At 40.9% G+C, this 17,064-nt stretch overlaps 1 protein-coding gene across 15 annotated transcripts in view; it reads left to right on the plus strand.

Annotated features, from left to right (window-relative positions):
- The window catches only part of PTPRM (protein tyrosine phosphatase receptor type M), a 409,846-nt gene that overhangs the window by 380,644 nt on the left and 12,138 nt on the right, over positions 1-17,064 (plus strand). For all 15 annotated transcript variants that reach the window (XM_028737325.2, XM_028737333.2, XM_077933147.1 and 12 more), the window contains 5 exons: positions 13,491-13,607; positions 13,923-14,077; positions 14,457-14,592; positions 15,572-15,721; positions 15,944-16,117. In XM_028737325.2, the coding sequence (XP_028593158.1) occupies positions 13,491-13,607; positions 13,923-14,077; positions 14,457-14,592; positions 15,572-15,721; positions 15,944-16,117 (732 nt within the window). The remainder of the gene's footprint in view (positions 1-13,490; positions 13,608-13,922; positions 14,078-14,456; positions 14,593-15,571; positions 15,722-15,943; positions 16,118-17,064) is intronic.

Consider the following 17,064-nt stretch of genomic DNA (forward strand, 5'->3'; position numbering starts at 1 on the left):
GCGATCAGCCTTCTTTATGGTCCAGCTTTCACTTCCATACATCACTACTGGGAAAACCATAGCTTTTACTCTACGGACCTTTGTTGGCAAGGTGATGTCTCTACTTTTTAAGACGCTGTCTAGGTTTGCCATCGCCTTCCTCCCAAGAAGCAGGCGTCTTTTAATTCCGTGGCTGCTGTCGCCATCTGCAGTGATCATGGAGCCCAAGAAAGTAAAATCTCTCACTGCCTCCATTTCTTCCCCTTCTATTTGCCAGGAGGTGATGGGACCAGTGGCCATGATCTTCGTTTTTTTGATGTTGAGCTTCAGACCATATTTTGCTCTCTCCTCTTTCACCCTCATTAAAAGGTTCTTTAATTCCTCCTCACTTTCTGCCATCAAGGTTGTGTCATCTGCATATCTGAGGTTGTTGATATTTCTTCCGGCAATCTTAATTCCGGCTAGGGATTCATCCAGCCCAGCCTTTCGCATGATGAATTCTGCATATAAGTTAAATAAGCAGGGAGACATTATACAGCCTTGTCGTACTCCTTTCCCAATGTTGAACCAATCAGTTGTTCCAGATCCAGTTCTAACTGTAGCTTCTTGTCCCACATAGAGATTTCTCAGGAGACAGATGAGGTGATCAGGCACTCCCATTTCTTTAAGAACTTGCCATAGTTTGCTGTGGTCGACACAGTCAAAGGCTTTTGCATAGTCAATGAAGCAGAAGTAGATGTCTTTCTGGAACTCTCTAGCTTTCTCCATAATCCAGCGCATGTTTGCAATTTGGTCTCTGGTTCCTCTGCCCTTTCGAAATCCAGCTTGCACTTCTGGGAGTTCTCGGTCCACATACTGCTTAAGCCTGTCTTGTAGAATTTTAAGCATAACCTTGCTAGCATGTGAAATGAGTGCAATTGTGCGGTAGTTGGAGCATTCTTTGGCACTGCCCTTCTTTGGGATTGGGATGTAGACTGATCTTCTCCAATCCTCTGACCACTGCTGAGTTTTCCAAACTTGCTGGCATATTGAGTGTAGCACCTTAACAGCATCATCTTTTAAAATTTTAAATAGTTCAGCTGGAATACCATCACTTCCACTGGCCTTGTTATTTGCCGTGCTTTCTAAGGCCCGTTTGACTTCACTCTCCAGGATGTCTGGTTCAAGGTCAGCAACCACACTACCTGGGGTGTACGAGCCATCCATATCTTTCTGGTATAATTGAGCTGCACCAGAGTACTCCTTAATAACTGCAAAACATTCACATTTTCTGACTCGGTCTAAACTTTCCAATGCAGTGAACAAAAGAAACTTGTAGATAGATCCTGCAACCAGGATAAACTGTTTGTAGATCCCAATGCCATATATCGTAAACCAATGCAATCTCTCATATTTTGCATTAAACATAACCATCTTGCTCAGCGAGTGTGAATAATGGCCAGCCTGTTCCCAAACCTATAGACCTTACTCACCCATAGCTCTTAGAAGAGGCATCCATCATGTGGGCAGGGATAGCCTGAACCCTCTTTCTTCCCTAGAAAACATTCCCGATTCCCAGGGAATACACAATGCCAGTGGCACCTCAGTTCACACATGCGCCTTTTATGTAAGCTTCCGGTAAGATCCAGCTTAGGATAGCAGTATCTTTCAGCAAATTTGGGGGAATAATGTGTTTTCCAGTGCATTGTGTGAAAATATTCTTGAAGCTGTTGTATAAACTGTTGTGTTTATACAACAGTAGATTTCACTGTACAGAGTGGATCTTAACACCAAGTAAGGGCTCATCCAGAAAACCTGATTGCCATTTGCCTTGATTCAGTGGCAAAATGTGTGTTTTCCTGGGGGAAAGCGCCAGGACAAACAACAACAACAGCACTCAGACATGGAGCTTTAAAACCTGAACCTAGAAAAGCGGCACAAAAGGAAGCTCCTTTAAAGAGCGGCCTTCAAGAATACTCATTAATAGTTAGAACACAGAAGTCTGGCAATTAATCTTCACTAGGACCATGGCCTCCAAGGGGGTACAAACTCTGTTTCCTGTCCATCACTGCTGAGTCACTTAGGGCTGTGTTATGCTTCCATTAGTAATAACTTTAGCTGGTTCACTGTCCTTGAGGGTTTTTCTGGCAGTGGCGAGGGGGCGGCAGCGTTGTTTTCACTCCACTATCATGTTTTGACAATAGGTTAGATTCCTGTAGAGCCAGCACTGTGACTTTTTGTGGCTTTCAAGTTTTTTATTTATTTACCCGTGCTGTTGTAACTGCTCACCGCTGCTTTTGTTATTTGACTTACAGATTTCTTGGGAGACCACCTGCCCATTTTTTACATCCAAAAGCAAGGGGGGTGGGGTGGGGGGAAATAGCTCAACTTTTTTTTTCCTTTCCAGGAGAGAAGAATACCTATTTAACATGTTTGCCACATAACTTGTGTTTGTCCTTCATGAATTAATCATGGAGGGGGCGTATGTGTGTTTGTTTACCCGGACTGGATAGTCATTAAATTTGTGCTCGGATATAGCTTTTGCCCTGGAGCTCTATGCATCAGGATGGTTTTAATTGCAGGCAGAGGAGCCACTGGGAGGCTTTCTCTCACACAGGCACCTGCTGCAGATGATTCAGCCCTTCCATTCGCCTCTAGCAGGGCCTGCATACATCTGCCAATACCTGTCATTATCTGAGGCAGGCTTGTCAAAACCCTGCATCCTTTAAGCTCTCCTGAATTCCAGCAAGGGACCCTCGTCGGTTTTCCTGGCACTTGTAGACCGCAGTGCACCTGGTATTTAAATGGCAGCAAAATGTGTTTTGATTGTTTTCCTCCTTTAATGAATCTACCTGAGGGACATTTAGCTCTTTATCTGGTAGCATGTAACTGAGTAGCTCACATTTACACTGTTTCTGTGGAGAGACCAAAAACAAGCAAACAAACAAACAAACCATGCCCTCCTCTCCCTCCCCCCAAAACCCCTTGCATTCTTGTGCTATTATACTGATCCATCTGCCATAGGTTCTGTAACAAAATCTGCAGAGGTCCCCCAGGAGTGTTTTGCTCTGGTAATCTACACTAATGATTTCCGAACATATTTAGCCAGCTTTATGAAGACCTCATTAGAATGTGACTGAATTCTCCCCAAAAATGCAAATAATGCCTCATTAGAATTTAGAGCAAGCCATTATGGAGTTGCCATAAAAAATATTCTTTGAAAAATGATGTGGTGCAAGGGCTGGTTTCCACAGACCTTCCACACCAGCAGTGCACCACCCCACATATACAGAAAAACGTTATGGAACCTTTCCCGTGATTAGAGAATCATGTTGGATCAGAAGTGGCTTTATCTAAGTCTTTCAGAAAAGACCTATCAGCAGGCATCAAAAGGTCTGGCAAGCTGAGGGACACAAGGCAAAGATTCAGTGCCAAGTCAATGGAGGGAACTGGTGCCAGATCAGCCCCACATCCATTGCACCAGTAGACCATCACCCCCTTTTTCATAACCATGGCTTCTGGATCAGGCTTGATCATTGCTCATGCTGCCCCACTGTTTTTGGCTTGCCTCATTGCACCCTAAACTAAACAGACCCCAGTTTGACAATGGCTTTAAAAATATTTCCACTGACCCTAGCTTACATCTATGTGGATGACCGTTGTTGTTGTTGTTTAGTCGTGTCCGACTCTTCGTGACCCCATGGACCAGAGCACGCCAGGTACTCCTGTCTTCCAGGACTCCTGGATGACAATAGGTGCAGTCCATACTGTTTCCACATGCTTGTGTAGGAATGATGCCAGAAATATTATTTAACTGTCCTGGAGCGTGATGGTCATGCATTTATTGATTTGTACTATCTTGGCCCACCGGACATAGTTATTAGCTGCACATTATCAGTCGAGTTCAATAATTATTGAGCACCACTATCTCTGGATCAGGGTCAGTGCATTTAATGATAAAAGCTAGCAATTTTATCCTTGTCCTGGGTTGCAGCAACATACGCAGTGAATATAAATTGCCAAGAGTCCAAAGAAATAAGATGAATGTGCATGTTGTGGATCAAGTGCACAGCGGGGGATTTTTGCATCTCTGGGTTGTTGTGCTTCTGCAGCAGTCCCACTGCCAAAGTGGCAAGCCACTATTAAGCAGCAGTCCTGTGCACACTTACCTGGATGTGAGCCCCATTAACTATAATGAGACTTAGGTCTAAGTAAACATGCATGAGAATGTGCTGTTTAAGGTGAGTGATGGCTTTGCTTCTCAGCAGCTAGAACTGCTGTTGTAATAAACAAAGTTTAGGCTGTGTTCACAGTTTTCCCCCATGCATGCATCACTTCTTTATATGCTAACTGAAGCCACTGCCATCGATGAACAATAAAACACTTAAGCAGTCATTTATTTCTACACAAAAAACGGGGAGAAATAACCATCCATTTATAGTTAAATTTGTTTAGCTTACTTTAAAACAAATGTAAACAATTGTAGTTTTCCAGTAGAGATGAAGGCAGATCTGAAAGATAACTTTTTTTAAAAAAAAAAAAGATGCTTCATTAAATTCAGCAGCTTAAAATCTTTAATCTGACATCAGTAAATAAGATCATGTGTCTTACCAATCAAACCAGATTTCTGCTTTCTAAATGTACAACCAGAAATTACAAGTTGGCTTTATTCCATCATGCATAGCAGGAGCAAAATCCTTAGGGGGAACAATTGGCTGTTATTCTCCAGGAAGCTAGGCAGACTCTTCTATAATCGTTTAATAAAGATGTCCCCAAATCAACAGTGCTTGCCTCGCTGAGCAGGGCAGCATAAAACATGTGCAGAACATTGCCCTTTGTAACACCAAGAGAAGGTCTGATTGGTTTTCCATTTATCTTGCATGCTGTTTTCTACTAGAGAGTGATGCTCTAGATCCTAGAATGTATAAAATCAATAGCGATTCATATCTTAAGCCTTTCTAAACCAATTAAGGGTATCCAGTTAGAAAAGTGCAAATAACTGGTCTTGATGAAAATACACAAATATGTGAGGAGGCTTAGATATTAAGAAAGGAGCAGAATTCACAAGCTAGTGTCCTTTGACAAGGTGATGTCAGGCTGTGGCACTGCTGCCACAGTATGTAGATTATACATTTTTGTAGTCTAATTTACTTAAGTTTTAACTAAAGAAAAGTCCTGAAAGTGTTAGGGCCAAGCTCTTTGCATCTGACCTGCAGGATTTTTTTATGAATGCAAAATGCATCAGCTAAAACAGATTGGTAATTAACAGGATCAGAGCAAGCATGAAGAGGAAATTTCACACACACACAGAGAGAGATAGAGAGAGAGAGAGAGAATCCTGAAACTGGTCTCTGCTTTGATACACCCATTGACACCTCTTATTTGTTAGCAGAAGAATCAGTGTTCCTGAGAAAAGGCACCCAAACAGGTCTTTGTGACTGTGCTTGCTAATTACTATTGTCTTTGGTATCCTAGTCTCCCACCATAATTACAGCCCTACACTTGGGAAGCTTAATGTCACAGCTGAAGAAGAAACCGCCAGTTGTGCTTAACACTGGAAGTAATGCAGAGAGACATTGAACCGCTGTGTCACATGTGTCTGGCAGCAGAATAGTGTCAATGTCAACATGACTTGGAAATTTTCTGGGTAGCATGACTTGCCCTGTGCATCAATACTGTGAATTTTTTCTCTTTAACCAGTTTGTACATAGTCTAGTTACTATGCCCTAGTGCAGGGCTGAAGAACAGGGTCCAGCTGACAGGCTGCATCCTGAGCTCGCACACGGGCCACTTGGACCACCCATTTGTCAATCATGTGATCTCACCACAACATCAGGTGATGTAACTTCATATGGTGTGGTTTGTTTGGATACCGCTTTTTGGACCATAGGCCCCCAAAAGCAGCGAGCGACATTCACACATACATATAATCAACCAAAACAGTATAAAGTAAAAACTTTAATATTAAGCTATCAACTATGCAATTGGAGTGCTCTCCCAATTCTTTCCTTTATTCCTTGGCAAGTGATGCTTGGATTCAAGCCGCCTCTGCAAAGAAAGAGGAGGAAGAATTGGGGATTTGGCATCAAATGCAAGTCTCACTTCCAGGAGGGATTAACTTGACCCAGGAGCCCCCAGCAGAGCTTTCATCTGGTGCCAAATTTAAGGACACCAAATGCAAACTCCACTTGCAGAGAAACAGCTGGGAACAGCCTTTAATGCTTCTGGTTGTTCCTTTGCAAGTGTGACATCAAGTGTTGGAGGAGGGCAGCATGTGCCAAATTAGGATCCCTGCTGAGATCCTAGTAGAGGATGAAAAGACGGTCCTGATACATATTCAGGTAATACTGAGCTCAGGGTTGTCAGCTGTATAGTGTGCAGTACACTATTTTGCACGACTCAGCTGCTTTTCACTATATACCAGCATACCAGACAGTTTGGAGAACTAAGATTAACTATCTAGCATATAGTACGGTGACTGTAAATCACTTCTGCTGCAGATCAAATGGCATTCCCCTTTACTTGCACAAAATGCTTCAGTATTCAGCAATGTTTAGCTCAATACAAGAAAGCAGCAGCAGCAGCAACAACAACAACATGATGGAATTTGGCATTCCTATACTCAGTGAGAAATGAAAGTTCAAACATCTGCTAATTAGTTTAAATTCTGTCACATGTGGGCTTCAACACACTTTAAGTAGAGAAGTGAAGTGCCAGTGGTAAAGAAATAATTTGTGATGTTATCTCCTCATTGTAGCAAGCTATGCAATTCTTTGAAAAATGGATAAGGATCCTGCACATTTTCTATGTCAGTCAAGATAATTGTATTTGGGTAAGGCCAAACAAAATTTTATAGAATTTATATTATTTTCTAGTGTATTACTCTTACCTCCTTATGAGATAGCAGAAGAATCTGTGCAGGAAAAGAACAAAAGAAGCCAAAAAGATTATTATTTTTTGCCTGAATATGCTTTTAAAAATAATTATTTATTGAAAATATTAATAGCTCAGCTTTCAACAGTATCAATATCAGGGTGTCATACAACATACAGTTTTCCTCATGCCATGTGCACCTGCCCATACCTCGCGTCATCTGATGTCAGGTCTGGGGCAGGTAAAGCCACAGCTGATTAGGCTATCAGGCTAGCCAAGGTAGTCTCTGGAGCATAGTTAGAGGACCTAACATAATAATCCTGGCTGACCTGAAGTAGCCACATGAAGGCTGATGTCAGGCCAGCTCAAGACCATGACCTCCATGACTCTCAGATGGTCATCAGTCCAACACACCAGGCAGGGCACACCCTTGATGTGATCTTTGCTCCAAGTGATATGACAGATGAACTGAAGACATGGGGAGTGCAGTGCACTGCCTTGTCATGGTTAGACCACTGTTTGGTTAAGTTTGGACTGACAAAATTCTCAGAACTTTGTAATATAGTTCGGCAACCAAAAATGCATCCATAATTATATTATAAGCAAAAATGCTTATGAAATGTGTTTATTGGTGCAAATGATTTTTAAAAATGAACCACATTAGGGGAAATTATGTGTAAAATGTATCATTAAGGAAAACTGCATGTTAGAATTCAAATTTAGACAAGATACAGAGGACATAGTAAGCAGAGGTGGTTCCACGAAGGGAGGGAAAGAATTGCAGAAAGGCAAAAAACTGTTAATTAAAAATGATGAAGATGAAAGGACAAGACTGATGGCCTGTAGTACCTGAGAATTTATGAAATCCCTTCAGTATTGAAAAAAAAAATTAAGTATACATTTTTTAAAAATTGCTATGACTTTTCAATGAAGAAGAGTGTCCCCTTGTGCAACAAATATGTTTGGAATATTTTCTTTGAACTATTATGTTACAGATCCCTATCTCTGCCCCCCCCCCAGCTACAATTCCCAGTTCCTTGGGAAATAGGTCTCACTGTGAACCTCTTTTAAGAACTGTAGCTCTGAGTGGGATTAGGGTCTACCCTTAAAACTATAGTTCCCAGTATTCTTTGGAGGAAGCTATGGTTATTTAAAGTGGTATGGTGCTGTTTTAAATGCAAAATGCAGATGGGGCCTTGTTCTGTTTAAGATCAGCTGTCACAATATGTTGTTGTGTTAGGCTGGGGAAACTATCACGTTTGGGATGCAGGGACTGCTGCTTGAGCATCACAAGTTGTGGATTATGCTGTCAATCAGACAATCCCAGATCATGTGGCAGCACCAAGCCATCAGCAGTCACCATCTGCTGAAGTACATTATAGCATCATGTACCATGTAAAGGCACTTCAGCCATCATGCATTGGATGCAGTTCTAGAAACATGATATACACAGCTAATCTGATAATATAAATGAAAGGCATGATGGCAAGATGGACGTGCCCAACTTCCTTTGTACAACCAGCTATTGTAGCCATATCAGACCAGCCAGTAGCTGTGTGCGTGTGACTGAAGTGCCTGTTAGATATTTAATCCTGCCTCCAAGAAATGCCATATAAGACTGCATGCCTGTTTCATCATCCACGGTACAAGTTGAATTCTAAAGTAAAATTAGCATGTGTAAAAGTGTCCATCCAGTGACCTCATATGAGCTATCAATATCAACTCTACTAGAGATAACCAGTAAGTAATTTTAAATTCCCTGTGCAGCTAGAAGATTAATTTGGCTGCCAGTTCACATATTAGTATCACTTTCAGCTATAAAGAACTGTGAATTGCTGTACTTACTCATGACTGCTAACTACTTCAAAGTACCGCTGAATTGACTTTTACAACATATGGGTGTGTGCTTGGAAATACTCATCATTTCTTAAAGGTGCATGAAATGCAGTGAATGAAAAGTAGTTTATACATCTGATTCAGACAGAAAGAAGATGTGTGTGCAGGGCAGGGAAGCCTTCCAGAAGTGATGCTAAAGTTTATCCATTGTTCTTTACAAAGCAGATGAGCCCTTTCTTTTTCTATTTTAGGCCTCTTAATGGCTCCCGAGAATACTGTAGGAGTAACATGGAAGCAGTGCCAAAACTGCTGGAATGCCAAATAATAATCAGGCTTAATCTGTTAATTGATCCTCATAGATTTTGTCTCTAAACCTGTTCAAAACTACCTGGTTCATCTATACTGACATCTGCAGTGTCAGTATAACACTTGGTCTGAAAAGGAAGCTCCTCTGCTTTATAAAGCATCTGCTCACCTTTAGGGGTTCCTTTCCAGACAACCATGCTCAATGCACAGCCATCAGAGTGTGGGGCTAGCAAGTGGGGAACTTATTTCTAAACTAGCTCCAGATCTGAATCTTTTAGTGTTGTAAATATGTGCATAAAGGTAAAGGACCCCTGACAGTTAAGTCCAGTCGTGAACGACTCTGGGGTTGTGGTGCTCATCTCACTTTATTGGCCAAGGGAGCCGACGTTTGTCCACAGACAGTTTTTCCGGGTCATGCGGCCAGCACGGCTAAGCTGCTTCTGGTGAAACCAGAGCAGCGCACGGAAACACCATTTACCTTCCCACCAGAGCGGTACCTATTTATCTACTTGCACTTTGACGTGTTTTCGAACTGCTAGGTTGGTAGGAGCTGGGTGCAAACAATGGGAGCTCACCCCATCGCAGGGATTTGAACTGCCGACCTTCCGATCGGAAAACCCAAGGCTCAGTGGTTTACACCACAACGCCACCCACGTCCCTACAAAAATATGTGTGTTCGGCAGCATTAATAACAGAATGTTCTGTACATATTAATGTGAAATTCTACATAGCTTAGACTACCTGTAAATGTAAATTGGTACTGACATCAAGTTGTTTTCCATCACTTTGGGTGAGTACAGTGAAAACAATGTTTACTGACATTTACTTATCAAAATCTAGATTTGTGAAGAGTGTGCATAAAATTTACATTGTAAACCAAACTAAGTTATGTGTATAAAATGAATACAAGGCATGATGTATCTTTATAATGATTCCCATAACCCTCTACTCCCAAAAAAAGCCAAACAAGAGGAGCATTTTGATAGACTTGGTAGGTTTGGATGCAAGAGTCCCAACTTCAATCGCTATGAAGTTTGCTGAATCGCGCATGTCTTGGTTTCCCTGCAGAACCTGCCTCACAGGTTTGTTTACTGATGACATGTGTTTTACAAAAACAGTAGCTAATGAAACTCAGGATCTGATCATTTTAAAGTGAAAACTCTCTGGGAAGTGTCTCCTCCCCAGGGTCCAGTCTTCTCAAACTTTTGTATCATATAAGCAAAAGTTTCCTTTCAAATCTGCTGGCTACCAATTTGACAAGTTTTGTGTCTCGTCCATATTTAATTCATTATAGTTACCTAAGAAAGCTTCTGTATTTGTTAACAACCCTTAGAATAATGTGTTTCATTGACAAATTTAAAGTCTGCTATCTCTCAAATGAATTTCCCATTGACATTTGTAACTGACTTATTTAACAATTGCCTCTTCAATAATATTTCAATATTTCAGTTGTTAGGTAAATCTTGCAAACTGAGTTATGCACTGCAATCCTATTTACCTCTGTGTTCCTCCTAAGTAAGTACATTTAGTATTATAGGCTGGAGTGGCTTTCAGAAATTAGGCTCCATGTCTTCAAAGCAGAAGTGCCAGCTTACGAGGGTGATGGGGCAATGTCCCAATTCCCCAGTGTCAAGCATGTGATATATCAGTAGGTCACTGGGCCAAGAAGCAGACTCTGTCCTTATCCAGTGGCGAAGTCTGGGCTCTCAAATTTCAGCAGCGCCCTGTGCAACTCTAAAATTTGGCGTTTCCCCCACCTCCAGCTTCGTTCTGCAGCATTGTTGTGGCACCTCCTGCAGGACTGCCCAGTGCTGCCGAACTGGTCATGCTACCTTAAAACTGCTTCTGCCTTATCTCAATGGTATCCTTTCTATGGAGAAAAGGAAAGCGTAGGTGCACTTGGAGACACTGTGGTCATGAGTACAAAACTGCCCTTCACCCCTGATATGGGATGACCCGGCCTTTGCTGACAGGGATCTGACAGTGGGCTGCAATGTGCTTCTGCATGCAGACTGCACAGAAAAATACTCTGTGCTCCTTGAAATACGTTTTGCATTTCAGAAGTACATTAGCTTGATGTAACAAAAGTAGCCAGTAAGTTTTCTCTTAAAACAAAGTGCTGTACCCTTTTAAGAAAGGAGAGGTTGTTCCCTCCTACCTTTCTCCTACCTGTCTTCTGCTGGACAGACACTAGATATCCTGGGGATACAAACTTGCAAATCCAACAATATGCAGCCAGAAGCACATGGTGTCTATACACATCCTAAGTCTGCAGATGGGTTGGAGAAATTGCTTTTTAAGAAGGAACATATTAGTAAGCCAGAGTGTCTAGACTATGCTGTTGTATGTTTCTTTTCTAAGCCAAGCAATTCAGTCCAATCTATTTTTTAAATTGTTTATCCGGCTAAACTGAGCACTGTGGAACATCGGCAAGTGCCCATCTCAAAAGGAATTGTGCTAAAGTTAGAAACCTGATTTAGGTCCCATGCTGCAGCTGTTTCCTTCTTCGCATGTGCCTTGGACACGTTGGTGTGGATCAGATTCTACCTATGGAAGAAACAAAAACAGCAGGCAGAGAAAGGAAATGAGGGTCAGAGAGTGGGCTTTGATAGTTTGCGCCAGACTGGGGATCTTGGGAAGTTCTGTTTCTTCTGAACAATGCGGAGAAAAACACATTTTCCATGGGGGGGAAATTGCTGTTACAAATAGCTGCCTGACAATGGAGACAAGCACTGTGAACCTTTTAAGTCAGGGATTTAAACAATGCTATTGGTCTGTATTATCAAGCAGAACAGACAGACAGATAAACAATGAGCTTTCAAATGTGTTTCTTGTGGTTTCTATTTCCCTGACTGCAGGGCTTTGTGTGTGTGTATTTTCCAGAGAGAGTTTTAGGAATTGTTACAGAACTGGCAGCAAAATGCCAGACAGAGATAAAATGAACTGTGTGGTATGCTTGTTTTGCATCAGTACTTTGCATCTGGTGCTCAGATGTATTTTTTTCCTCAGTTGGAGGAGATATAAAGCATCCTGCCATATATACACAAAACTTTGCACTTTGCTTTGGATGCTTCTACAGAGTTCTACATATTACAGGTTCTGTCCTGTGTGTCCTGCCACAGGGCCTATGGTTGGGATTCCACTTGTCCGAAGAGAGCCATGTTCCCACAACAACAAACATGAGAGCACAGAGACAGTTGTGCAGAACAAGGGAACTATATACAATTTCCATATCACCAAACCCTTCATCTCCACAACACAAGGCATGTGCATAGCACATGGAGGGAGCACTGAATTCTCTTCAGTGTTGCTTCGTGTGCAGGAAAAAGGAAGGGCTGGAGCTCAGTGATGCTCTTCCAGGCACTAGTGGTCCCATTCACAATGGGGGGGGGGGGGCTATAATATTTTAGAAGGAAACACAGAACTTTAAAATGTATATCTGTGTGGTTTTTAGTAAAAAAAATGGATTTACAAATAAACATACATTTCTATGAGTGTATTGTTTATATAAGTGTGTACACACGTGTGTAATTTCTGTTGTTTATTTTTATTTAAAAGCATTTGTGTACCACCCAATATTACAAAAATCTTTTAAGCAGTTCACAGTCTAAACACAAATGTCACTAAAACAAAAACATAACCTAAAACTAGTTTTAAAAAAGCAATATAAAAACAAATAACAGCAAATAAAACAGAAATTCAGAAGATTCAGACATGGAAAACAGGGTCCAATCATACAACTCAGGGAACTCCTGTACAAAATGTTAAGTGTGCACAAGAAGGAAATGTTAAGCGTATCTTGCCCCAGTTTTGCATATGTGTTCCTTGGCTAGGGATAGGCTGTGTGAAGTAACCTGCCAAGTTTTCTGCTAGGGGCCTAATGAGTTATTCAGTCTCACTGGGCATCAGGTTCAGGTCCACAAATAGAATCTTTTTGTCATTCAAATCTCATTACTGCATATGTCAGATTTTACACATTCTGTGTTATGTTTTACACATACATGGTTACCACCACCCCTGCTTTTCTGTTAGGTTTTCAGAGCAGTTAATATCTCAAAAAATAAAATAAACCTTTCTTCCACTAAAAAGGAATCATGTCACAGTGTGCTTTTTCATAAAGGAATGAGACACTTTAGAGACAAATAACCAACTTCAGGAGGCTGTGAATGTTTAAATGCAGCTTTGTTGCTTTTCCCTCTGGATACTCCCTCAACAGGGAGAAAAACAGGAAATGAGTGGTTATTTTAACTGAGCTGTTCATGGCATAAATACTAACGTGATTCATACAATTTCCCCAACTTGCGCTGAATGCTATTTCCACCTTTAACTCACAGAACGATTCTTTGAAAAAGAAGACTGTGTTCTTTAAAACTAATGATCCATTTCTTTTGTGTAGGCAGCATGGCTTTTTTATGGGCAGTTCAATTGTACATCACTGCAAAAGTGTTAAGGAATGCTTCAAATTGAAATATATATAAACCTTGATTTTTTTAAATTTTTTTTATTATTTCTAAAAGGTCAAGTGCTGTAAATACTGGCCGGATGACACAGAGATATATAAAGACATTAAAGTTACTCTAATAGAAACAGAGCTCCTGGCAGAATATGTTATTCGAACATTTGCCGTGGAAAAGGTTAGTGTTTAAAGATATAGTTTCTCATATGTTTCTAATCATGTCTGTGTTAAAGTTGCAACATCTTTAAAGTCAACCCTTTTGTGGGTAATAAATACTCTACTGCCCCCTAATGGTGAGGTCAGGTCCCCCCCCCATTTAAACAGCAACATGTTCCTCTCCAGTGGCTTATGAAATAGAAGTGGGGGCAGGACTTTAAATAGCTATTGTGTTTTAAGAAGTCCCACATTAAGGAATTTCTGCTTTTGTTTTCTTTTAAAATGCTTTCTGCAACATTCCCGTTTCTTCTCTTTTTATTCAACGATGGATGGCCAGAGAGGTGCCCATGAAATCCGAGAAATCAGGCAGTTCCACTTCACAGGTTGGCCAGATCACGGTGTACCTTACCATGCTACAGGACTTCTAGGATTTGTCCGGCAAGTCAAGTCCAAAAGCCCACCAAATGCAGGCCCGCTGGTTGTACACTGCAGGTTAGTGCAATGAAAAGGCCTTCTGGCATGCCTAGTTGAGAAGGTCACTGTCTAATTTTATCCCTTTAAATTAAACACGCATTGGGCTGAGCTGTTTGTAGTCAATGTTAATTTGAATGCCATTTTTTTTTTCCAACCACTGCTGATCGACAGACAGCAGTCTGTAGACAGGTTACAATGATCTATAGCATCCTTAATAAGTAATTGTTACCCTCAAATGTGAAAGATGTCAGCTACATTGCTGAAAACCCTAATGATATATTTAAGGCACATTCAAATGATGTTCATTACGTATGCCACTCAAGAATCTGTTTTCAAATTCAACGGCAAGCACTTTCTGAACTTTTAACTTGTACTAATTGTGCTTTTGTATTTACAGCGCCGGTGCTGGCAGAACTGGGTGTTTCATTGTGATTGACATTATGCTAGATATGGCAGAAAGGGAAGGTGTTGTAGATATATACAACTGCGTCAGAGAGCTTCGGTCTCGAAGAGTTAACATGGTGCAAACTGAGGTATTCCCATCACCCTTTCCTGCCCCAGTCTCTCTCCTTGTGCATAAGAAAAATGCATTTCATTTTACCAGAAGTTAGAATTCAAATCCATTTAGGTGATGTGCCCTGTTGCTGCTTCCTGGCATTATTTAGCATCAGCTGCTTGTGTCCGATAGAGATGGAGCCATGCAGAAGGCTTATAATATGCATTAGAGTGACACAGTAAAAGTGGAAAGAGGGGTCACAGAGTGAGAAATGAAGTAGGGAGCATGAGACCACAATGGGTGGCAATAGGGGTTGTTGGCAAGGTGAAGCTGGGGTGGATCAGGAAATATTTTGCAGTACATGTGACACCTAAGGAGAGACTTCAGCAAGCAGAGGAAACTCATTTACTCAGTAGTGTAGGGAGTTTTTTATTAAGTAACCGTGGCTGGCCAGTTCCTTATTGGAAGCATAAATGCAGTACATGAAGTCTCCTGCTGTTGTTTCCCAGCAGCTGGAGCTCAAGAGACATGCTGCCTCTGATCCTGGAAAGTAATGTGCCACGATCAAGGCTAGTACTCACTGACAGCATTCTTCTATGAGATTCTCTAATCCCTTTTAAAAGCCATCTCAGTTGGTGGCCATCAACACCATCATGAGTTCCATAGTATAGCTCTGCCCTATATGAAGAAGTGCATTTCCTGCTGCAGCTGTCAGCTCACTGATGGTGGTAGGTTGAAAGCATATACACTTCTGCAAGGAGGAGAGAACAAAAATGGGACTAAGGGGAAACTGAATGCAGTCCAAAGCCGTAAGGTAGAATAACACCTGCCCTTCATATTTAGTGAATTACAGTAAATATGTAACACAGTAGTATTGTACTATGATAATGGATACTATAGTTGGTTTTCCAACAGCATGTGCAAAAGCTGAAAGCCACATTTAGTTCTTCATTTTTTCATTGGGAAAAAACCTATCATTTATGTGGGTACTATCACCTATCTCTTTACTTCTACAGGAACAGTATGTATTCATACATGATGCAATATTGGAAGCTTGTCTGTGTGGGGATACCTCTGTTCCAGCCTCTCAAGTTAGATCTGTATATTATGAAATGAACAAACTGGACCCTCAGACCAATTCAAGCCAGATCAAAGAAGAATTTAGGGTAAGCCATGGGCCATGGATACATTTTTAAAAGCACAACAGGACAATGGCCTTTGTATTGTAAGGTTTATTTTTTTGTTTTAAAGTGTGAGACCAGAATCTTTCATTATTCTCTGAAGCACAGACTCTCTTTTAAAATTAAAGATACCCATAATCCTGTTCTGAAGGCACATTCATTGCCAACCAGCTCTTCCTCTCATAATTGTTTTGTTGTTGTTTGTAGACCCTTAACATGGTGACTCCAACTCTGCGCGTGGAGGACTGCAGCATAGCACTTTTACCACGGAATCACGAGAAGAATCGGTGCATGGATGTGCTTCCTCCAGACAGATGCCTACCTTTCCTCATCACGATAGATGGGGAAAGCAGTAACTACATCAATGCTGCACTGATGGATGTAAGCGCCTGTCCTGATCTTAATAGTCTGGAAAATACAGAAAAGCAAATTCAGCAAAAGGGGGCTCAATTTTTTGCTCCTGGAAAATGACTCCCCTCCAAAAGTCTTTAAACTTTTGGATATATTTGATATTCTAGATTTGTTTTATCAAATCTATATGTATCAATATTGTTTAAAGTCTGAAAGCTTTATTAAGAGAACTAGAAAATGGGGAGGGGGAATGTTGACAAAGGAAATGGCCTAGATGTCTTATCTAGTACTTGAATATTAATTATAATAACACCTAAGAGGGAAAAGAGCTATTCAGAATGTCAAAAACAGTATAATCCTGTGCGTGTCTACTCAGATGTTTGTCATTAACATACCACAATAGGATTTACACCCAGGTAATTGTGTAAACAATGCGGCCTAAGTCAACCAAACAGCATAATGAAAAGTTTGCAGCAGTGTTTTAGTTTTCTTTCCTTCTAAATTTCATAGCAATTAACGATGGAAAATAATAGTTGCCAGTTGCTATAGGTAGAATGCAAGCCATTACGTCAGTCACTCTGTTCGTTTCTGAATGAGTGAACATTTCCTAAACATGATTCTTTCTCCCTCCTCCGCTCCCCCCACTCCAGTTAAATGCAGCCATGGAAGTTTTAATAGCACTAATAGGGTATCAGTACAAGGATACTTAAACATGTTTTACACTCTCTAGAGATTTGTAGAGTATCGCTGACATTTTAGAGCAACAGTAATTAAGGCTGTCACACATGCCAAGAAAGCAGACTTTGGAGAAGAATGAAGACATTTAAAATAACCTTCCATAAAAGCAATCCTTTAAAGAGTAATAAAAGTAGTATGCATTTATATAATGTTCTCTGAGGATTAACCTGATTGTAATAAAGGTGTGCAGAAAGATTGTGTATAGGTAGGGTTGTTTCACTGACATCCATTGATGGTTG

The sequence above is a fragment of the Podarcis muralis genome, chromosome 8, assembly GCF_964188315.1.
Source record: "Podarcis muralis chromosome 8, rPodMur119.hap1.1, whole genome shotgun sequence".
NCBI classification, from domain to species: Eukaryota; Metazoa; Chordata; class Lepidosauria; order Squamata; family Lacertidae; genus Podarcis; species Podarcis muralis.